Below are 23619 nucleotides of genomic sequence, written 5' to 3'. Positions count from 1 at the left end.
AGATAACATGCAGCACATGAGACAGTATCCTGAGCAAATGCACCTAATGAAGCCATGCTTTCTGGCAAAACTTCGGCTGCCATTCGAGGTACCCCACAAAGACTGCTGTTGGGACTTTGCTATCAAATTCTGCACTTCCCCTCATTGTGTATATTTTCATTCTGCAGAATATTTTCAGACACGTTGCACTGTCAGTCTTGAAATGCCCAGCAACCTTGAGGCTAGGCACTCAAACTTCTACACAAAGACACACATCTGTTTGAGTTATTGTGCGAGGTTATATAAATGAAACCATGAACAAAGTATGCGATGTGTTATGGGTTTTAGCTGAGCTAGTTTTTTTCCTCGTTTTATTGTTTTTTTTTTTTTTGTGTGCACCTGACCCGATTGCCGACAGTATGCAATGCGCTTTGAACATTCTTAGATCTCTGCAATTTCTGTTACTGCAGTGGCTGAACCCAGGTCCCAAAAGTCCACCACAATTTTATTTTACCCAAACCTCGAGCAGACGCCGAAGTGGAGCAAATGTTCAATGAACCTTTTTTCCCGTAACAAGCACTGTCTGCAGAGTTGTCTTCGAAATACAAATGAAGGTCAGCCCAACTTGCCTCCACCTGTCAGAATATGCATTGGCATCGTGCTGTTGCATTGATCTTCGTTGACTTATGTCCCACACTACCGTATACTCAAACAAGAATGGCAAAAAAAGTTGAAATATGCAGACGGGTGTTGAATATGTTGGTCGACCGGAACTTTGCCCTGCAAAAATGGCGACAGCGGAAAGCAAGGCCAGGAGAAGGCATGTATGCCCGCGCAGAAGCTTAGTGGAAAAAGGTCCGTTCATTACGACCTGTGGCACATGCTCCGATGCCAAGCACCAGGGAACCTCACTTGGGTTTCTGAAGGACCTTAATCAGTAAATGGACAGCTATGCATGTATAGTATTAAACAATCAGGTCATTCTTCACAAGAAAGTAAGGCATATAAACTCATTCTCTTGCATTTGTTTTAAGGGCATTGAACACTTAATTATGAACTGACAACAAGTTCCTGAGGGCATATAAAGACACTCTGGGAAACGCATGCTTTCATAGGTAACAATTGTGTGAATCGTAAAGTCAGTGCAAACCATATGGGGGGCCGACAGGAGTACACAAATATGGCACAATTAGTTTTTTACATAGCACTTCTCACCTGCCTCGATGCTGCTTTTGCGGACAGACTGACGACAAAAATCGTCAAACTGGGCAGCGAGGGAAAGCTTGGAAGCCCCTGGCGCCATGTTGTAGCTAAACAGAAACAGATAACGAGTTATACAGAGTGCTGCTCGCCTTGCAACAACAACTTTGCACATAAAAAAAAAAAGAAAAACTACCATAAATATATCATAGCCAAAACATGGGAGGTGGAAGACGACACATAAAAACACCCATACACACACGCTAGATGCAGCGAGCAATTTTTCTTTTTTACTTTAGTAAGGGAAAGAGAAAGGGAAAAATGGTATGCTGTGCATTTGTTAGCCAGGTGATATTGCCCTTTACATTGCCACTGATTGGAGTAATCTGGGTTTTGTACCATCGGTTTCTGATAAGGAGGTTGTGGCAATAGAATGTCATGGCGGGATTTGCCGAAACGTGCACAAATTTGGTTGAAGGAGCAGTCGGTGTGTCAATAAAATGTAGCCAGCTGCGTTTTAAGAACCATTGTCTGTCGTCCTTTTATTAATTTTTTTTCGTCCGTCGATTTTGGTTTAACACATACTGTTTCCGACATAGTTAACACTTTTACAGGACCCTCAGTCAACGCGGGAAAAGGAAAATACGCCACGGGGTCAGTTCAAAGTTCCAACGAAGGGGGAGAGGGGACAGAAACGACGCCCTCGACTAAGTAAAGAGGGATAAGGCAATTCCCTCGAACAACGAAAAAGCTGAAAACCGACCACTCTGCGAAGCCCCAAAAAGAAAAACTATGGAAACATTACCAAACCACCAACCAGCTTTCTCGCCAAAGCGTAGCTGAAGGAAGCACTGGCAACGTTTCGAATCGTGGTGATACACAAGCAGTGCCCTAACCTAAGACACTGCCCAGAAAGGCAGGGGGAAAATGGTTTAATTGATTCTTGCAACTTACCTGGCCGACCTGGCCTCGTGGAGCCCTTGTCACGTTAGCTGGACGCGTAAAATCTTGCCCCACCGCGGTAAAACTGGTAAAACTGGTAAAACCTTTCAAACCAAATGACAGTTGGCGGGTTTAGAGCACTATATATAGTGCTCTAGGCGGGTTAGCGCTTAACGCTCAAACTCTTTTTTTTTTTTTTTTTTCATTCCGTCGTGGACGTTATGTGACGCCTCAATCGATAGCTATCAAAGTTTTGTAATTGTTTATATGTTTGCTCTTATAATGTCCAGAATTGTGAGACTATTTCATAAAAGATAAAATTAAATACTGTGCAGAAAATGTTTACCCGAAGTTGAAAGTGTTTGTGTCGAAATTTGACAATTTGACGGGGTTTGGGAAGGTTCGCCGCAACGAGGTTCGCCGGAACAACACACCAGTCAAACGAGTCGAACGAACTACCCGTTTTGATATAGAGGGCTTACCTGAAGTTAGAGCGCGAAGTATGTAAAGCTTACAAAAGGTTTAAAATACTAAAGTAGTTTAACTAAACTAATTTTTGACAAATGCGCCGAAACTCAGGTCGATAAAAGTTCGCGAAAGGTTCGTGACATTTTGAGTCACGTGCCTCATTTTCGTCCCTCTGATTGGCTTGGCTTTAGGCCTCAATTGGTTTCGGTTTGAAAACCATTGTCATTGCGATTTTATTCTGTAAATAATTTTGCGCATGCGCTCCACGCATATAAAACGCTTCTGATTTTCACAGAATTAAGAAAAGTCAGCTAGACCTGTTTATAAGCGACTTTAAGCGCTCGAAGGCACGCAGGAAAGCCGCAAGTCGCTTTCTTATCAACGAGGCATGGGCATCGGATATGATTACACATCGATATCATACAGTCCAGTTTTATTTGCGCTATGGTGTGGGACCGCATTTCGCCCCGAATTTGAAGACATCCGACGAAATAGACAAGCACTTCGTAGAATCTGAATCACACCCAAAGCAAGTGAGTTGCAAAGCAAACGCATTCACTGCAGACTGCGTTTTACCACGGTTTTATCAACATTGGCCTTACTAATGCTCATCTTTGGATCACTCATCTGCCAGATTTGCTATGCGAATAAGATATCCAAAGGAACAAAAAACAAATAAACAGAGCTAGACCTTAGACAGGGTCCGTTTTGGTCTGATCAGAGCTAGATGACCAAAACGGACTTCGTCGAGGTAACTCAAGCGATTGTTTGCAGTAGAGCAGACGCCTTGCGAAATCGGACGGTGACGCGAAGGGTGTACTGTCAGTTTTGACCTGAAGTTTCTAGTGCAACGTTTCCCCTTTCCAGGTAGTACTTGAAAACTCGGACACCATTCGGTTTCCAGGCTACGGAGTTAGCCCCAGAGATGGCAGCACGGACACCGGTGGACGCCGCTGTCGACGCTGTTGCCGAGGAAACTGGCGAAGTCGAGGAAATTCAGGCGTTGCTTCATCCGACGAGCGCAATGCAGGTGGGGTGTCCGATTCTGAATATAACATTTCATGTGCTTAAAACGGTCGCATGTTTACTCATGCTTTCCGAAACCTTGCTTAGCTTTATGGAGCGCTGTGCATGCCACAAATGATCATTTCAAAACAAGGAAAGTGAACGATCAGCTACGCTGGCATCCAACGCGACGAACTTGGATTATATGTTTTGTCTTTAATGCGAAAGCATTAACGATTTCACCCGCACGTCTTTGTTTTCAAGGTAACCCTGCCGAACTATCCTTCCGACCCTCCCACTTCGAAGAAGCCGAACAAGAAAAGCCACAGACGGAAAAGGCGTGGAAGTGAGGTGCATTCCGAGGGCAAGTACAGCACCAATTCGCCAAGGTATGGCCGTATAGTGAAATTCCTCAAATGACGCAGTTCGAGTGTGTTGTGTATTTAGAATTTACATACATTATGCACATAGCAAGCGTAGTGGTCCATAGCCGACCTGGCTGGGCTGGATCCATGAGAGTCTGTTCCAGTGTTGCCACAGCTCCCCAGAAAATAGTACTAGATTTCAGCTTGAAAAATCTCCAAAAATCGGTAGGTTTCTAAATTTTGGCAGTCTCTTTAGAAAAATAAGCAGTGAAAAAGGGTAGAAACTGTGTGCAAATCAAATTTCCCGACCTCTTCCTGCAATATCTGGAAGTCAGCTGCCGCGCGACACTTACAGGATTACTAGAAATCACTTAGTCTTTATCGCTTAATGGTCTGCTCAATGAAATAATTTCACAGTTCTTGTTCTTTGAGTGTAAAATTTGTTGCCAGAATTTTTTCCCATATCTTGGGGTGTTTAGAGAAGGGCACTCCAGTGATTATTTGACTGGTCGAAAACTTGCGCTGAGATAGACCTCAGGCACTGTAGTAACATGCAGAAAAAATTGTGGTGGCAAACTTCGCGTTAGTTTGGAAGTTATAAGCAAATTAAAATCCCTCAAACCGCGATACATACGGCACGGCATGAAAGGCTCGAAGCGAGGTGCGCCCTCTTAGGTGGCCGAACGTGCCGTCGCTCTACAGTGATTCTAGTTTCGACAAGGGTTCCTCTCCCTTTCCCATTTTGTACACCAATCCACCCGCGTTTGGTTTAACTATCCCCTGCATTGCTGTCACCTGTGCGTGTGTGCGTGCACCTATTGGCTCTCACTTTTGCCCCTCGTTTACTTTTACAATGCCTACACACACATGCACATACGTGAAATGACCAAGGAGGATGGAAATGACCCACCGAAGTGCGCCGAAATCATTCGAGGGCGCGCCTTGGAGCAAAAAGTAGTAGTATTGGGTCACATGTAGGCAAAAAGGAGAAAAATCAGTAGATTTTGTGGTATCATCACTGAATCAGCAGAATTCTGAAAAAATCTGTAGATCTACTGATAAATCAGTAGGAGTGGAAACACTGCTCTGTTCGAGAGCTTGTGCGCGTGCTCGTGTCCCGACACCCGCTTCGTGGCAGTATTCACAGTTGCCAGCACATAACAGTTCTCCCCCCTAGTTAGGATTAAGACGTTGGCGTTGTTGCTGGGGACGACTCGATTGTTCTTGCACGGGCGCTGAAGTTGGCAACACTGCTTCGTGCCTTGGTTCCGAAGCAGGCGGAAGTTGTGAAGAAGGCGTTGCCACTGGTGTTTCCTCGGGCGTGGTTGGCTGCGCGGAAAAGTCCGCCTCGCTCGTTAAGAGCGAGCGCTCTTCCGCTGGCTCATCCGAAAGTCGTGGCTCGCATGACAAGGGATGCTGCTGTTCTGGCAGCTCTGTCGCGGGCTCCTCCTCCAGATACGTGCTAAACTTACGACTCCGGATTTGGTCTACGTGTCGCTTCCAAAAACGCCCGTCGATGGTGCGAACCTTGTACGACACCGGACCAGTGATCTCAGTGACGACACCGGGCAGCCACTTAGGGCCTCCTAGATAGTTGCAGACAAAGACGGTGTCTTGCAGTTCAAATTCGCGTACACCTTGCCTTCCCCGCAGCGTTTGTTTTTCTTGTTTGTCTACCATCTCTGTTTGTAGGTCTGCTTGAAGCTGGTCCAGTGCTGTATGGAGTCTTCGACCCATCAACGATTCTGCAAGATTCTTTCCTGTCGTAGAGTGCAACAGAATATGTTGGCTCAAAAGGAAAAGTGCCAGCTTGGTGGCCATATGTCACCTCTTTCCATGCGCCTGAGGGCCTGTTTAGTCTCTTGGACCATACGCTCTACTTGACCGTTAGATGATGGATAGCACGATGCCACCTTGACATGCCGGAGTTGGTTCCTCAGCGTGAATTCTTCAAATTCTTGCGAGACGAATGCCGTTCCATTGTCGGAGACTATAGTGTCCTGTTGCTGAAGACATGGATGCTGTCTGGATGACTTCCAGCCATTTCGAGTGTGTGTCCACCACCAAAAGAAAAACTTTTCTTTGGAATGGCCCTGCAAAATCTATATGGATCCGGGAACAAGGGTTTCTGGCAAAGTCCCATGGATACAGCCTTGCGCGTGCAGGTTCCCGCCTAGTCTCCTTGCAGGGTAGGCAGGTTCGAACCTTCCTTTCGATATCTTGATTGATGCCTGGCCACCAAACTGTGCTTCTAGCCAGCGCCTTCATGCGGACGATGCCGGGATGCATGGTATGCAACAAGTCCAAGACCTGGTCTCTGGCTTGCCCCAGAATGATAATTCTACTCCCCCAGAGTAGCAACCCCGATACTCTGACAACTCGTGCTGCTGTCGAACGAAAGGCTTGCACTGGTCCGGCAGTTTCTTTTGAGGCCATCCGACCACCGTCCAATATAGAACTCTGGCCAAGGTTGGGTCGTTGTGGGTGCATCGTGCAATCTTTTGGGAATCCCAAGGAATCTCCGGCGCTTTCTCCAGCATCCGGACTTCAAAAAGTTTCTGGTCAGGTGGGCTGTCCTTCTCTGTTAGAGGCAGTCGACTCAGTGCATCTGCGTTCTTGAGCTGATGAGCAGTCCTGTACTCCAGCTCGTAGTCGTAAGCAGACAGCATTAACGACCAACGCAACATCCTCGGTGACAGGACCTGAGGCATTGGTTTTGTGTTATGCAAGAGTCCCAGCAGAGGTTTGTGATCTGTCACAACCTGAAAATGCCGGCTATAGTCAAACTTGTGGAACTTTCGTATTCCGAAACCTATTGCCAAGGCTTCACGGTCTGTCTGTCTGTGCGTAGTTCCGTTCGGCAGCTGTCATTGTTCAAGATCCATATGCTACCGGAACCTCCCGGCCTTCGCTGTCGACGTGGCTCAGCACTACCCCAAGTCCATGCGGAGAGGCGTCACAGGCCATAATGAGTGGCTTGTGGACACTGTAGTGGCCAAGGATGTCCAAAGGCTGCAGTAATTTCTTGGCCCGCTGGAAAGCTTCTGCTTCCCGCATCGTCCATTTCCACTTATGGCCGTCATCCAGCAGCCTGTGCAATGGCTCCCAAATGCGTGACACTCCCCGCAGGAACCTGTTATAGAAGTTAAGTGCTCCTAGGAACGCTTGCAACTCCTTCTTACACTTTGGCTCGAATGCTCAATGGATAGCCCTGACTTTGTCATCTGTTGGCTGCATTCCTGCATTGTTGACTTTATAACCCAGGAATATGACTTCATCCGCTCCAAAAGTACACTTATCACGTTTCAGCCGGACACTGTCGTCTTTAATTCGTTGAAGCACTGCTTGCAGACGAGTTTTTGTGCTCGGCGTCATCTTTACCGCCTACGAGAATGTCATCTAGAAAAACGTGCACCCCTTCCAGTCCTTGCAGCAGCTGTTCCATGTATCTCTGAAAAATAGCCACGGCAACAGCTACTCCGAACGGCAGGTGTGTGACCCGGAAAAGTCCATGGTGTGTTGTGATGGTGAGAAAATCAGCTGTCTCACTATCGGTGGTCACTTGTAGGTACACTTGGTCTAAATCAAGCTTGGAAAACTTGGCACAGCCCGCCAGTTTCGCAAAACGTTCCTCCGTTAACTTGTGGGCAAAGGGTAGTTTTCCCAACAACAAACGACAGGCTTCACCGTACTCTTGTAGTTGCCACAAATTCGCACTGTGCCATCCTTCTTGATCACAGGTACTATTGGAGTCGCCCAACGGGAATGTAGTACGGGTTCCAAAATGCCTTGATTGATGAGCTTGTCCTAGGCTTCATCTACCCTTGGTAGTAAGGCAAAGGGAACTGGATGTAATTTGAAGAATTTGGGCTAGTGGTTGGTTCAACTTCGACTCGGACTGGTGGTCTTCTGCTTTTACCCAGACCCAGTTGGAAGACATCGACGTGACTTCGCAGCACTGCTGCTGTGGACGGACTCTGGCTCTTCGATTCTCCTTGCAGTTGATTAAATTTTAACTCAATCGCGAGAGACTTAAACCAGTCTCGGCCCAGCCAGCTTACGCCTGCTCCCTTGATCACGACAAGACGCAATCGTTCTTGGTGATCTTTAGGTGACCTGGACCATCACAGAGCCTAGCACCCTCAATTTCTGCTGGTTGTACGTGCGAAGGCGGAGTTCACATGGGCGTAGCTTGTGCTTAGACAACCGCAGCTGGCGCATAGTTTTACGTGCGAAGACGCAGTTCACATGAGCGTAGCTTGTGCTTGGACAACCGCAGCTGGCGCATAGTTCTCTCGTTGATCATGAAACACACGGCTTCTGAGTCTACTTCCATCTCGAGAGGGCTTCCGTTAACCTCAACGACGACCCGGACAGCAGACTTCTCGGCAGTTACTTGGAAAATGCCGAACATGTCAGCCGTATCACTGTCGCGCCGCTGACCGCCTTGGCCTGGGCGTTTATCACTTGTTGGCTTAGGTGTTGATGACGACTGCTTCGCTTTCTGTCGACAAACCTTCACGACATGGCCCCGCTGCTTGCAGAAATGGCACTGGGCGTGTCGAAAACGACACTCGTCTGGGGTGTGTGCCCCTCCATAGCCAAAACACTTGCTTGCCTTTAGCTGTGACTTCGGTGCATTTGCTTCTCTTGACGCTGAGGAGTTCAGCTTTGTGTTCGGAGTCGTCTGCTCACCGACCTGGCACATATCGCTGCTCTCGGCGGGCACCGCTCCTTGTGGGCGTACTCTGCTGCAATCGCCTTCTCCTTGGCTACCGAGAAGGTTAATTCGGGCTCGGACAGAAGCCATCGCTGAAGGGACTCTTCCCGGAGACCGCAGACAAACCTGTCTTGGAGCCTGTCATCCAACGTCGGTCCGAAAGCACAGTGTTTCGACGACCGACGAAGCTCGGCGATGTATTCAGCGATACTCTCCCCTTGACGCTGGTCGCGTTTCCTGAATTGGAAACGCTGGACGATGACAGCGGCCTTGGGTTGAAGTGGGCCGCCAGTCTCGAGATGATGTCATCGTAGCTTGTCTTGGAAGGTAAAACCGGTGGGCAGAGCGAACAGACAATTGCGTTTGTTGCCGCCCTGCAGACCGTGCAAAGTATTGCACGCTTCTTCTCGGCTCACTTTACCTCATTTGCGATAAAGTACAACTCGAGTCGTTTGTGGTAAAGTGGCAATGCTGCACTGTTGCTCAATTCAAACTCGTCGATGCAGCCAAATGCCGGCGCCCCTGGTGCCGTCGCTTCCGCCGTGGCACCATGAACAGCGCGTTGGTAGGTTCTTCACTTCGCCGCCAATGTTCTGTATTTAGACGTTAGATACATTATGTACAGTGCCCCCCAAACTTAACGCCGCCACCGGGTTCCTAAACATTGAACTCGTGTCGGCTACTTACTGTTAAATTTGTCACCAGAACGTTCGGGATGCCTTCTCAGGATGGGATAGAAATTGGGAACCCAAATATTCTTTAGATAGTTCGATTGGCTGGTGCAGGGACTGTCAGAAAAGGCAAATGCCATGGCGGCGTTAAGCTTGAGGCGCGCTGTACATAGCAAGCGTCCATAGTTGACCTGGCTGGGCTGGATCCACGAGGGTCTGTTCGAGAGCCCGAGCGCATGCGCATGCTCGTGTCCCGCTTCGTGGCAGTATTCACAGTTGCCAGCACATAACAGTGTGAAGAATATCTATACTAACGTGTTAAGAGAATTGCAAAGAAGTGTTTCTTTTAGATACCAATTCCATGAATCTGGCACGCTGGGGCCATTTATAAGGCTGCCCTGGATTTCACGAGAGCAAAGGTTATGAAATATTTGCAAGATCATACAGCCTCCAGATTTTTCAACAATATCGCATGAACGTCGATCGGCCTAACTGTATAGGCTCTGCTTGCAGAGCCAGAGTATCACATTCCTTTTCCTTTCACTGCCAACTCCGTATTGATGAAGATGTGGTCACGTGCACCAAGCTGGGTCTGAACTTTGGGCGGAAAAGCGACCTTGCAGGCACCGAGTTTCAGGCGGATCACGTTTCTTGCTTTGTGTTTGTGAAATATACACCCTACATTAAAATAGAATGTACTGGAAGGTTCCTTAACCATTCAACATTATGTGTAGCCACTGGCAGTATAATCGTGTTGTTCTATAATGTGAGCGATGTTTTAATACATGTCTTTGAAGTCTGGGAAGAAGGCAACACGGAGGACGATAGCGTAGTTTGCGCATCTGGGGGTCTTGCAAAAGCGACGGTCGCTTCCTGCAGTGAGGCCTTGGATCCAACATGGCCGCCCTGGAAGCGCCATTGTAGTACTCTGCTCCGCAAGGCGGAGCATATGCAGTTGCTCTAGACTAGTGATGGGACAAACTTTTTTTTGAACTGAGATTCGGACTTGAATCTGGAGATTCGGAAAGGTTCGGATAATTGACCAAATCTTCTAGCGATTCAGATGGTTCTGATAGATTCAGAACATTGCCAGACCACACTACATCCTTCGGAAGAAGAGATGAATCCTTTGCTTACTCAGATGTTTATTATACATGTATCATGGACGACACATTAAGCTTCCATATTACATTCGAAATCCGTATCATATGAAAGGTTAAAGGGAATGAAAAAAGTACTCACTCAATCCCAATTCCTGACCAAAATGTTGGGGCATTAACTAAACCTTACTCGCAAGCATTTCCGAAGCACGAAGACCCCGAAAATCGTGCTCGACGCCATTGGCGGATATAAAAGCTGGTAGGTATGCACCATGTGCATGTAACAAAACGACGGGCTACCCGTTTCCCTTCAATAACACTGTAAATAAACCAAAACTGATTTATATTTGCGAATGACGCAAGACCGACGACGAGCGACGACCGAACCTCTGAATCATCCAAATCCAAATATTCGTCTTGAAAAGTTAGGACACTTCTGAATCAGCCCGAATCCTAATCTCCGGTGATTCGCCCATCACTGCTCTAAACCGGCCGGTAGTCACCGCCTTATTGCGGCGTGGAAGAACAAGTCAGCGAGGCTATGCGCCTGTGGCAGAAGGCACATGCCTGCATAGCCTCATTGACTTGCTGTTTAACGCTGCAATAAGCTGCTGATCTACCGGCCGGTCAGTGTTTGCACAATATTGTTAGGAAATCTGAAGGCTGTACATACTATCTATGAGGAATGGTTTTTTATGACATTGTCAAGAGCCGATAAATAAAAATAGAGCAAAACAAAAAAGGCTGGAGGTACACCTAAGCACTTTTTGTGAGTTGTGAATGCAAAGCCTGCATGCCGCTCCTCTACTTCCTTCTTTCGTCCGCAGCGTACTTGCTTCGACAGTCTAGCGCACGCGCTGTCCTCAGCGCGCTGACTTTGGGCGTGGAACGGTGGAGCCGCTGCCTCGCAGACACGTAGCGCCATGGGGTGGTGGTCGTTGAAACTGATGCGCAGTAACCAATCGGAGCCTCGTCGATGCTCACGAGCCAATGGGATTAAAGCCGAAATCCATCAGTTTTGCTCCACTCCTTTGGGATCGGGGAAACTAGGTACTGTCTGGCTAGGCTTTTCGCGTGGTTTCATAGCTGGGAGCTGGCTTCACTTGGAGAAAGGATCTAATGTGCCGTGTGGCACGGCTTCAAAGCTGATGACGTCGGCTCGCTCCGTAGGACAGTTGATGCTTTCGCAAGAAAAAAAAAAAAGAACTCACGGGAATTGCAAGTGTTCTATGGGTACCCGATAGATGGCGCCAATATGTTCTGTAAAAGTACTTGTTGGTGGGCTATAGTTAGTGATGACTGTTTTGAATCGTGGTTAAAAGCGCTAAAAAGACGAACACAAGAGAGAAGGCAAACACAAGTGCTAATCACAACTGCATTTGAAAAAAAGAAGATAGAAGTTCATATATATATGTTGATACACCCATCGTCACCTAAGCTACGCATGCGCCGGGATACGTGCCCTTCAACCTGTCTACATAAATTTATCAAAAAAACGTATCTCGGCATTATACAATGAAATTGACATGTCGCTGACGCATTGGGGCCCCCTCCTCCTGATAAAGTATGCCTCTTGCAGTTTGTGTGCTCTTTGACTCTTGCTCCTACCTAGTCACTAGAACAATGGATCATATAGTGGCAGAAATAGTGCAGAAACATCTTGGGCCTGACAAATCCTTCGTCAGTCTGTTTCAGGACTACCATAGTTCTTAAACAGACTTCAAAAGGACCTGCGAGACCCAAAAAGTTCCTACACTATACACTGCTGTTCCGATCTCGTCAACACTTAAGGGCAATATTGTTTGACCATGTTCCTCGGGAGAGTTTTTTTTTTTTAAACCCAGGTTAAGTTGTTACACCCCATGTGAGATTATGGTGGTTTTCCTTCTGTTGCGTGACATGAAAAACGGGCAGGTTCGGTCAAGTCAAGTTGCGGCCTTGTTTGTGCATTCGTAACTCAAGCTTGCCTTTGTTTCAGCTCGTCGACGGTGAACGATGAAATTCTGCCACTCAATGGTGAGTCGTCTGCGTTCAAATGTTGCGTGTAGGATGTTCACAGGGGATGCATGTAAAATTTAATGCAGGAAGAACATTGCAGCTCAAACGAGCAATTGAGTTTGCATTATTTTTACAGCGACCAAGAGGTCTTCTTTACTCAAACATACTAGGTTGACCTCCCTGTGACAATTTAACTCAGAGGGCATGGTTGAACCACGGAGTTTATATCACGTGTTCAGATCTCGGTAGAGGATGAAGTCATACTGATAAAATGCATTCTGCGGTAAACTGCTTGTGCGTAATTTGGTCAGACACTGGTTTTACAATCATTGCCTACTGTCAGGATTTGTGAATGTTTTGTTTTCCCCCACTTTCTCTATGTGAATTGGGAAATATTGCGGGACGAAAATGGGGTGTTGTTTGTACCATCCCAAGTTGTGTAATAGTGTTTCACCTGTATCAATGAACGCAGTTGCAGAGAAAAGCTCTGCTCCAGTGGGGCTAACAATTGAAGAGGCATCGACGGCGGCAGCAGATCCTGACATTCCAGCAGTTCTTGTAGACCCTCCTTCCAAGGGCACGTCATGTGCGCCCTCTAGGGATGAGGAGATCTTGGAGGCTGTGAGTTTTGACTGTTTTTTTTTTGTACCTACCCCTAGAGGTATTTGCACACCATTCGGGTGTGTTCCCTTTGGAAACTTGGAGCTGCATTTATCATGAAGCGCAGTTAAACTACAGATAGGAAAATGTGAATAACCCTGTTTATTTATGCAGCTGAATCAGCTAAGTTTACATGTAGGACATGCTAATGGTTCATTCTGCTGCCATTTTTCTTGTCTTGATGTACTTCAGCACTGATTGCAGCAAAGGGTGTAAGCCTGATGGGCAGCTTTTGTGGTTGTTTGCACTCCACAACTATTCACTAATACAGCTAGTGAAGGAGCTTATACTTGTAGCCTTTAGTGTAGTTCTTTATTTATTTTTTTAAAATACTGCAAATCCCAAAAAGAGGTTATAGCAGGAAAGAGCACTAAATGTACACATCATATTTCACACCTCATCGTCATGTTTTGCAACTTGCCTATTTTGAGTGATAATTATACTTGTGAGTCGTATTCATCATATGGACTTTTATGCCAACTTCAGTCAGTGTATATGCTTCTCTGAGTTCATTCTCTTAAGACTTACCAGTGATCCTATAAAAACTGTATTCTTAAATAATATGCTTTAGCATTTTTAAATGTGAACACACAATATTCTAGAGCACTGCGCGGGCTGGAATTTGTAGGCCCGGCCTGACTCGACCCGGTAGAGACACGGCCCGGGCCCAGCCCGGGCCCGGCAGATTATAAAACGTGAGCCAGGAAGAGTTTGCAGGCTTTAACCTAAGAACTGTCTAAGTATAAAGCACGCACTCTCCCACTATGCTGGTAAAGTTCATACGTTTTCTTTTATCCACTTGCCAAGTGCAAGACAGCTTTTCGTAATTTCTTTTAACGGCACCGTAATAACTTTCCACTTTTCTTGTTTGTTTTTATTGAACCTAAAAGATAAGTGAGCACACTTTTTGTTATAAAAAATTTAGGAGTTGTGGCACAAGACTGTCCAGGCGTGGCCTGAGCCCGGCCCGGCTTGCTGGCCGGGCTGAGCTTGGGCCTTCGGCTGGCCCGGGCTTGTCCAGTGCTCTACAATATCCTGCTTTATGCAGTGGCCCCTTTGTGCTGTGCTAACCAGTGTAGCGGAATGGGCACCCCCGTTCCATTCCAGATCCATTCTGGGGAGTTTTCGATAAGTCAATTCCTTCCGACTCCTAGGAACGCTGGGCCCATCCCACTTTTGGAATGGCTGAATCGTTCCATTCCATACCTCTAATTCCTAAGCGTAAAAATTGGCACTTGACAGCTACATTGTGTTGCCGGCATAAGCAGTGTGTTGTCTGTTGTGCGCTGCGAAGTATTAGCATAAAGCTGATATTATCAACGCTCAGACAATTGCAAAAATATGCTAAAGGCCCCAAAAAAGCACTGATTATATACTAAGCGGAGGGCTGGTTGTACAGCGTGTTTGTTTTAATTGTGCTGCAAACACCGAGAAAGCCCCTTGATATGTCGATGCTTGTTTAAGACATTGGACTTTCGACCATATGGCTTGCAACAAACAGCAAAACTCAAATACACTCACTTTCTTTTTTTTTGCAAACTTTTTTTTTTTTGCATTTGACTTTTGGGACATGCGCGGCCAGCGTGTTTGTTTGATAAGACCATAAAAATATCCAGTCTGTGTGTGGCACAAAAATAAGCTATATTACTGTATTCTTCAAATACAGTAGACTCATTAATTCAAACTCCAGGAAGTCACAGATTTTAGTTTGAGTTATCAGAAGTTTGAATTATCAGAAATTCGTCTAAATATGATATTAGACAACATTATGATTTGTTACATGGAAAGCTACACATACAAAGCACATTTTTGCCAGTTGCCTCCACATAGGCCTAATTATAAGCAAGTACAGGCATTGGTGAAAGAACTGTGACGTTAAGTTTATTCATCCGGCAAAAAATTTGTCGATTGTGGACTATTTAGTCAGCACATGAGATCTCAAAACAAAATTTTCAATACTAGCCAACGCAAGTAGCTCTTTACGGGACTCTTCCTTTGCACACGAAAATTTCCGAAGCTGAGCGATGTGCTCAAAGGCTGTGACGGTTGGTAGTGGGTCATCCCTTTCTTCACCGCCATCTTCACTTTCACTGCTGCACTGCGCTGGCATTACTTCCTGTACTATGTCCTCTAATGAGTCATAACGACAAGCATACACATCGTCGTCAAGACTAGCGTATTCCGCCAGCTCGGTGTTCACATTATGTGCTTCAAGGCCAGAAAGCATGATGCCAGTGAGCTGTTCATCATCCTCAACGTCGTCTTGGTTATCATTGCTAGTCTTGAAGCACATCATGTGAACGCAGTTTTCCGCTAATGTGTGCCCGCTTGAGCCCCGTTGAGTGCGCTTTTTTCTGAGCATAGGTGCAGTGCGGAGAAGCAACACTCGCAAAAGCAAGCTCCGCGGGTGTTGCTTCTCTGTGGTGCACCGGTGCTCGGAAAGAAGCGCACTCAACGGGCCGCGAGAAAAAAAAAAAAAAAGTATGAATTAAGCGAAAACGCTGTTCAAATTAAGTGGCTTAGTAAGATTTGCGTATGGTTTCTGCTCCTCCATGAAAACGAGCGTCGTGGATATCTGTCGGACCTATCGCAGCAGTCAGTCACCGGAACCGCGCCGCACAATCTCATACTATGAGCGCGTCGTTCGCGACCTTTGCGGGTTAGTTGGGCGCTGGATTGTGTAAATACATTGCAGGGGTGGAACGGCTGCGCCATTTGCGCCATTTTGCGCCGGATGCATTTGTCTGCGCCATCCTGCGCCATTTTGCGGAAACTGCGCCACAGCCAATACCTCGAACCATTATGCTCCAAATCGCTCAACGTGCGCCAAAACATTTTTTATTTTGTTTTGGTTTCGGATTTTATCGACTCGATTGGAAAATATGAGCGCGTTTAGCTTGGTCGGCCTTGCAATCGTTTGTTCTGTTTATTCTTCCTGTGTATCCCGATTCCCATGTCGGAAACGCGCGAAAAAAACTCGGGGGTCCAATTCCAAGCGTTATTCCACCTGCGACTGGATTGTTATTCTTCAACCATAAGCGGTTAAGCAAGTCGGCCGAGTTGAGGTCGAGTCGTTAAGCGTCAGATTACCTGAGGCTCTGCGGCCCGGGTTCCGGACGTCAGCCAGTTAAAAACAAATGAGCAAAAGATTTCTTTTAGTACTTCATCGTTAGAAGTTGGAACCGCATTCCTGCAAGATAAATCGTGATTTGATTGAACTGAAACGCGGTCCGATACGAAACCTTGCCGGCCAGCAGCTCTCACGCGAGCGGTAGATCTGCTTGGCGCACTTTAACCTTGCTCCTGCTTATCGCTTAGAATACGACAACTCCGTTAATCGTAGTCTGCTGCTTCGATATTGAGTTGTACAACGGGATAAACTCGGAATTTGTTGCCCTGCTCCTCCGCGCAACTGCACGTCCGTTGCTTACGCACGTCACGTGGTTCGCACATAAAATTACTATGTCGAGCATGTGTAGGTTGTGCTATAAGCAGTGCTGGTTTGCATTTTGAGCAGCTGAAAGCCACTCAGGAAATATTAAGGACACTATCTTCAGAAACATGTGGCACTTGCTTTTTGGTTCTCATTAAGGCTCACAACGTTTCAAGATTTCGCGTCTGTTACACTGTTATCCCACCTTACTAGGTTCCTAACCACTCATGTTTATCTCTGCTGCTAAGCACCATTGAAATTGTTCTTGTGCTCGTCTAAGACACAAGCTGAAGTGCAATGACTGATTTGAGCTGCTCCTAGTCTGCTTCAGATTGTAGTTTTAGCTGCTCCCAACCTGCTCCAAAACAGCTGTTTCAGCTGCTCCCGTGGCTGAAACCCCTGCATTAAATACATAGCGGGACACCCAAAATTTTCAAATCAGTTTGAATTAACCGGAAGTACAAAATATCCGAGTTTGAATTATCGCGAGCTTACTGTACAGCAACACGGCTAGTACGCTGCTGGAAGCAACTCCATACACAGTGGCAAGAACACATCCTCTGACAAAGTGAAACCTCTACGGCGCAGCACGAGGGACCGTATAGACCATGTCATGAAACTGTCCTTCTGCAGATATAGTCAGTTCGGTCACGCGACAAGAGCGGTGACGATAGTCTACTTCACCTTAATGATGCACCGCAGCAGACAGCACGAGAGCCATCGAAACCAATCCAGTGCCTTCTGAGTGTCACATTACCCTGGGGCGCAGCAATGCGTCGTGCGCGTAGTCCTGCTCACGGTACTGGATTGCCGGGGGTCACTTGTAGCGTCCACAGCGGTCCATCGCAAGGTGAAACAAAGTATGCAGAGACTCAAGTCAAAGGAAATAAGCAAGAATCCGCTAGCTTGCTTGTAACCCTAACCCACTTGAATGTAAAACATATAACACAGAAAACAAGCATCGGAACAAAGACTAAGTAAAAGGCCGACTTACACATAAAAATTCAGTATAAATAAACAAGCGTCGGAGCAAAGCGCAGGAGGAGAAGAGAGAAGTGAATCTCGCGTTGTTTTAATGCTGAAGCAAACCCACATTTCGCACTTCGATGGAGTGCGTGCGAATGAACGTGGAAGGCAGCAGGGTTGGCCGCCTGCTAAACAACACTCCTCTAACTATCATCTTTCAGCGGCGCACGAGTCAACGAGTTATCAGAGCTGATGAGGAGCCGTGCATGGGGGTTTCTTTCTTTGCCGCTCCCTTCGTTTCTTTTGCTTGCTGCTTGGTTTCTTGTTTCGCTCTCGTGTAACGCGGGTTAGGCCCATCTCCTACGCGTCCGTAAAAGGCGTCACCGCCACCCCCCTTCCTGCCTCTGCTCTTTGCTTTGACGCTTGTTTTTTGTATTTGCATTTTCTTGCGTATAAGTCTGTTAGGGCTGCATGTGGGCTAGCAGTTTCCCACTCAGTTTATTTGTGAGCAACTGACTTGCTGACTGCCTCAATTTAATTACACGTAAACACTAAAAAAAAAAAAAAAAATTGGGCCCATTTTTTATTTTTTTTTATTTCGGGCAATAGGCATCTAATTCCATTCCCATTCCATTTCCCTCAACGTTGCGGCCGTTCCATTCCCATTCCATTCCGGGGTCGCAAAAATACAGAACGATTCCGGAATCATTCCAACTCCGGAATGGCAACTCAGCAACACTGGTGCTAACCTTAACTTGAAATGATAAGTATGACTCAGTAAAGATGTTCGGTACAAAGGGAAAAAATAAAGAGATCAACATTGCTCATCACACTGTTGTCACATATTGTCAATAAAAAATATTGGATTTGCTTGGTATTTATTGGTCTGTGTGCGGCATCTCGGACAGCATCCTGTTTCTGTTTGCGTGGGAGTGCACACTAAGGTTGACGACAAAGAATAGTCTTGTGAGCAGACGCTCGAGCGAAGATCAAACTCGACGGCCTCAGTGTTCTGCCAATGTCCCGTCGGTACAATGAACTTGCCTTATTGTAAATAGTTGTACATAAATTGAAGAGCTTTTAGCCACGCCTCGTGTAACGTCCAGCATTGTGTCACTTTCAAATAGCATAGATTGAAGCACCTATCTGCTTGTTTATTGATTTAGGCATGCTGCTTCTTTTATCAGAAGACCCAGTATGTTAATTGAACGGTCGGTCATATTCTTGGCAGTTGCACAACCCTCACTAACATGTCACCTCCGTTGACTGTGAACAAAATCATTTTTTATTTGTGTCAGTGAAGTTTGGCTTACAACGCAAAGTTGAATTAGAAAGCAGCAAGACTTTTATAAAGACATGGCATGTCACGTGAAACAAATTTGACAGTGAATATTTGGTAGCAGTTTTTGCAAGGCGGTGATTGTTTGTTTTGCAGCTTCGAGACATTGTGAGAAAATGCACGGTCCAGGACCCGGACAAGCGAGCGTCGGCGGCGGAAGTGTATGCGACACTGGAGAAGCTGTTGTGAGGGATGATTTCAAGGCCTGCACATGTTCTGTATACCTATACACTGCATCCAGGTTTTGTTAAGTTGCTACTTGAGATCATATTTTAAATCCGTAGATCAGCACTTTCCTCATGAAGGCAGTTTCAAAATGGGACCACAGCGTGTATTTGTTCCTGAAATAACTCTGATTTAGCCTGTAGGAATTCTCGAATATATGCTTTGTATTTTGGGTGGTACCCTACGAGGTCATTTTATACATCTGACGCAAGGGTAAATTTGTTTTAAGGCATGTCCTTTTGGAGGATTTGGAGTGAAAACAAACACTACAGTTTATTTTTGCATGTGGGTTGATCCTTTAGTTTTAACATTACCTTATGGCTAGATATATTGAACTCCTTCACTGACAGTATTGCATGCAAAGTATCTTTTAGAGCACAGCTCTTAGGTGCCCATTTCCGCGTTTAGCGGTGGCGCCGTCGCAGTCGCTGTAATTGCGCGCGTTGCATTATGGGACGTCAAAGACCTATACACCAATTAAATTCCTTGCTAAATTTAGCGAAGAAACTGTATTGGTGTGTAGGTCTGTGATGTCCCATAATGCAATTGGTGTTGAGGTCATGTGGCATCACTTTTCCAGCTAAATTTCGCAAAGAAACTTGCTGTGTATAAGTCACGTGACATGAAGTCATGTGACGTCATTTCCTCCGCTAAATTTAGCAGGGAAACTGAATTGGTGCTGAGGTCACGTGACGTCAATTTTCCCGCTAAATTTAGCGGGGAAACTGTGACATTATGTGAGGCCACAGGCCACGGCTTCACGATGCGGCTTTACGAAATTTGAAGCAACTAGCCGAAGACGTTTTATGTTGAAACAAACACCGCGCGGGTGGGGCTCTTGCCGTACCCTCCTTGTCCTCCCTTGCCTACCCTCAAACAAAACAAGAAAAATTTTATATATCTCAAATTCTCCACCGTGGTATATCACAATATCAACATACCTCAAGAGCTGCGCTCTAATTTTGCATTACAGAGAATCGTAAACGTCTGTAATATTTTTTTTAATCTTTATAATTGCTTCAGTTTCCTTGCCCCATGCCACAGAAGAAGGGTAAATTTGCGTTGTTTTCTGTCCACATTGCCACCAACTCTTTAGTTGGCTTGTGTGTTTATTTGTGACAATCTGGGGTGAGAAACATTCTTGAGATTTCTTTAAAAGTTTTCTAGTCTCTCTGGCTCTGGCAACAAAATGATGAGTTGGGCTTGTAGTTTCATTACACACTAAAAGCACCAAAAAGACAGGGACAAAGTAAAGACGGCAACACGAGACAACTAGAATATATATAAGGACCCTTGAGTTGCGAAACTTGGCCCAACTGGGAGGCATCGGATGAAATGTGCTTTTTGTATTACTCCCGAGATCCGCCATGGTGATGGAGGCAGATGATACAATTGTTAAAAAACTGTTGGAGCAATGAAGGAGAAATTACATTTTCTAATTGTCTTTTGGTGGCTCCTCAAGTGTCTTTTGCCCTTCAAGACCTATTCGCGCCTCCAGCTATAGACGCTCGCCCTCCCGCGACGGAAACGGGAAGCGCTCTAGTGAGGGTCCCCCGATTCTTCTGCTCAGCGGGCACGGCGGAACTGCTCGCGATCATGGCTCGCGAAGCGCCGTTTCCGAATGCAAACAACACTCTTCATTGTCCCAACGTAGTGCTATACAGCCGGTATGGGATTGTAACTTGTTAGAGTTTAAGTATTGCGCATAGAAACAAGTGCTGTGCGTTTGCGCTAGAGTTGCGTGCCCCACGTGCGTGCGCCTCATCGCCATGCGCCATCTAAGACCGTTATTTCGGACTCCGCGCACGCGCAGTGTGGAACACGCAAAGCTAACGTAAACGCACAGCGCTTGCGTTCGCTCGTATACGCAGTACTAAATCTGACTACTGTTTCAGCGGCTTCCAACGCCAACGAAACGTGCTGCAGTGAGCAGACGTGCAAGCAGGTAGGCGTTCCTTCGAACTGGAAAGGCTGAGATAGGCAAAACGACGGAGCATAAAAATGAAAGTAACTAAACGTTATGAAAAAACTAATAAAAATGGTTTTTTATTAATTTTTTTACTTTTGAGCATTTGGTCTGGAAGGATATTGGCGGCGACATTGGACGTTTTGCCGATTGTTAAAAGTCGCGACTTTGATAGGAAAATATACTTTACCCACAATTAATGTAATTTTACATTAATTTTTCACATTAGCGAAAATGTTTTCATTGATTTTAGACTTTTTTTTATTTTATTATTTGGTAATTAAAAATGCTGCAATTGGCACCGATGATGATGATTAGCACACTTTTGATTGTCATATTTGTTCGCGCGTTTGAAATTAGATCATAAGCAATAGCTTATATCAGAGCTTAAAAATTACGTATGAATTTTAATATATTAATATTAATACAAATCGCGGCAACGTATGGGGCATACGTTGCCGCGATGTGTAGGTTAATAGATACAAAACTTGAAGGAATGAAACAGAGAGGACGAGGACGGGAACAGGACATCTTTGTGTGAAAGTTGTCCTGTTCCCGTCCTCGTCCTCTCTGTTTTATTCTTTCAAGTTTTGTATTTTGTGACTTTATATTACATCTAGTGTTTGACTGTTTCTCTATCTTGATAAAGATGTCAGAGTTTTTCATATGCTAAAAAGAAAAACAAAAATTTATACATTTCTGGAAAGACTATTATGGCTAAATGGCGTATTTTTGTGATCTTGGCGTTAATTGGGGGCCAATTAACGCCAAGATCACAAAAATACGCCATTTAGCCATAATAGTCTTTCCAGAAATGTATAAATTTTTGTTTTTCTTTTTAGCATATGAAAAACTCTGACATCTTTATCAAGATAGAGAAACAGTCAAACACTAGATGTAATATAAAGTCACAAAATACAAAACTTGAAAGAATAAAACAGAGAGGACGAGGACGGGAACAGGACAACTTTCACGCAAAGATGTCCTGTTCCCGTCCTCGTCCTCTCTGTTTCATTCCTTCAAGTTTTGTATCTATTAACCTACACGTTCGTTTTCAAATGTAATATAAAGTTCTATGCCGTCACGCATTGTTATAAAAAAACACACACACACTTCAGCTGTCTGACTCGGATACCGTCTTTGGGTTGTTTCGGTGAGAACAGCGTTTCTTAATTTATACGTTTTGTGGACATATTGTAAAAATTGGAATTATTTTCTTATTCTTGTGCTGGGAATACTGTTAAACCAATTAATTATTTAAATACCCATAAACCCATTAAAAGGCCCGCAGTTCATTATTTTCCATGACAATTATTTGAGCGAGAACGCACAAATATCAGGACTGATTTCTTCAACAACTACAAATATCAGCCTGGACCGAACATGTATGTAACAAAATGAAGTTTCCGCGAACAACTTCTCTATCTAAATAATTACCATGTGGGACACATCTTGAGTTAAGGATCCGAAAGCAAGACCTATATCAAGAAATTAAATTCAAAATAGAGGTTAGTTTCGGTTTCACTCCAGAATTAAAACGCGCATCATTGCGTAAATATTACGGTAAACACCGTTTTTGTTCTCAGGATGAAGAGGTGACCTGCGCTTATAACACCCTAGCTTCCTCGTATTACCAGAAATAATTTGTGTCGCTCAGTGAGGCCATCACACTAGACAGGCTCGACAGCGGCACGCATCTCTGACCCTCACTATAACCGCCATTTTGAAAAATGAGTTGCGCCACCTATAGTTAGTTGGAGTCACTACATAACCTGAAGGCTTGACAAATTTATAGGTGATCAGAGATCATTTATTTTGTCTAGAGCTAGGATTTTCCAGATGTGTATATCGGCACGTTTATATGCAGGTTTTTTTTTTTTTTTTTTTTTTGTGACAGTTGTTACGACGCGAGTTTTAATTTTTTGCTGCAGCAGAAATTAATTGCAGCAACTGTCCGAACATTTCATCAAACGCCGTTTCATCGAAGCAGTTTCATTGAATGAAATTTTATCGAACACTGCCTAGTTGAGCAGTGGGAATTTTTTATGTAGGAAATACTTTTCTTTTAGGGAGTGTCTACATCCACGCGCGGGGATGTAGCCCACTGATCTCTACACTGATCTCTATGACAATTGCTGGATCGCGCTTCCCCGCTTGTTCGCTGCAGCGCAAGTGAAGCCACCGGGCTTCACTCGCTTGGGATACGATTTGCCGTTTTTGCTAGCCTTTGCTGCGGTTTTCCAGCGTGCTGACGACACGTTTTCTACTCGTTCGTCGTCATGCGCCGAAGAAGTTTTTTGAAGACTCTGTGTATTGTTGAGACTTTCCGTTGTGAACACGTGGAAAATTTCACGAAAGTGCAGTGTCGCAGGAAAAAGGCACAACGCGTCGAAAGGAAGGGCTGGCGGCGTGTTCAAAGCATCCTTGGCACGCCGAAGTGCCGTGTCTCTGTGCCTTCGCACGCTTGGATACCGACCAAGAACCGACGCCGTGTGTATGTGTTCAGCGAGTGCAATGTGCGTGAAGCTGTTCGTGCCTCTGGATCAGCGTCTTTTCCCCTCGCGGTTTAGGAACGAGCTTAA

General features: G+C 45.5%; 2 protein-coding genes across 7 annotated transcripts in view; one reads left to right on the top strand and one right to left on the bottom strand.

Moving 5' to 3' along the window:
- LOC8034081 (rac GTPase-activating protein 1) overlaps nucleotides 1-2528 on the bottom strand; it is a 33507-nt gene extending 30979 nt beyond the window's left edge. For 2 of the 5 annotated variants that reach the window (XM_042292385.1, XM_042292389.1), the window contains exons 1-3: nucleotides 2468-2528; nucleotides 2143-2225; nucleotides 1195-1289 (exon numbers count right to left, since the gene is read on the bottom strand). In XM_042292385.1, coding sequence (XP_042148319.1) covers nucleotides 1195-1282 — 88 coding nt within the window. In that variant the 5' untranslated portion in view covers nucleotides 1283-1289; nucleotides 2143-2225; nucleotides 2468-2528. Of the gene's footprint in view, nucleotides 1-1194; nucleotides 1290-2133; nucleotides 2226-2467 lie in introns of all 5 variants that reach the window. The other 3 variants (XM_042292386.1, XM_042292388.1, XM_042292387.1) reach the window with 3 other exon arrangements.
- Nucleotides 2529-2823: 295 nt separating this feature from the next.
- On the top strand, nucleotides 2824-20510 carry LOC115324352. 2 transcript variants are annotated; one of them, XM_040216613.3, is made up of 6 exons: nucleotides 2824-3122; nucleotides 3494-3619; nucleotides 3859-3983; nucleotides 12429-12466; nucleotides 12921-13069; nucleotides 18943-20510. In XM_040216613.3, the coding sequence occupies exons 1-6, from the start codon at nucleotides 2991-2993 to the stop codon at nucleotides 19033-19035; spliced, it is 663 nt and encodes a 220-aa protein (XP_040072547.2). In that variant the 5' UTR covers nucleotides 2824-2990; the 3' UTR covers nucleotides 19036-20510. The 2 variants fall into 2 exon arrangements, with proteins under 2 accessions (XP_040072547.2, XP_040072548.2); XM_040216614.2 differs by having other exon boundaries at nucleotides 3035-3122; nucleotides 3457-3619.
- The last annotated feature ends 3109 nt before the right edge of the window (nucleotides 20511-23619 follow it).

The sequence above is a fragment of the Ixodes scapularis genome, unplaced genomic scaffold, assembly GCF_016920785.2.
Source record: "Ixodes scapularis isolate PalLabHiFi unplaced genomic scaffold, ASM1692078v2 PGA_scaffold3__209_contigs__length_174095766, whole genome shotgun sequence".
In the NCBI taxonomy this organism is placed as follows: domain Eukaryota; kingdom Metazoa; phylum Arthropoda; class Arachnida; order Ixodida; family Ixodidae; genus Ixodes; species Ixodes scapularis.
Note: the sequence above shows the minus strand (reverse complement) of the source record. Positions and strands in the feature narration are given on the sequence as shown.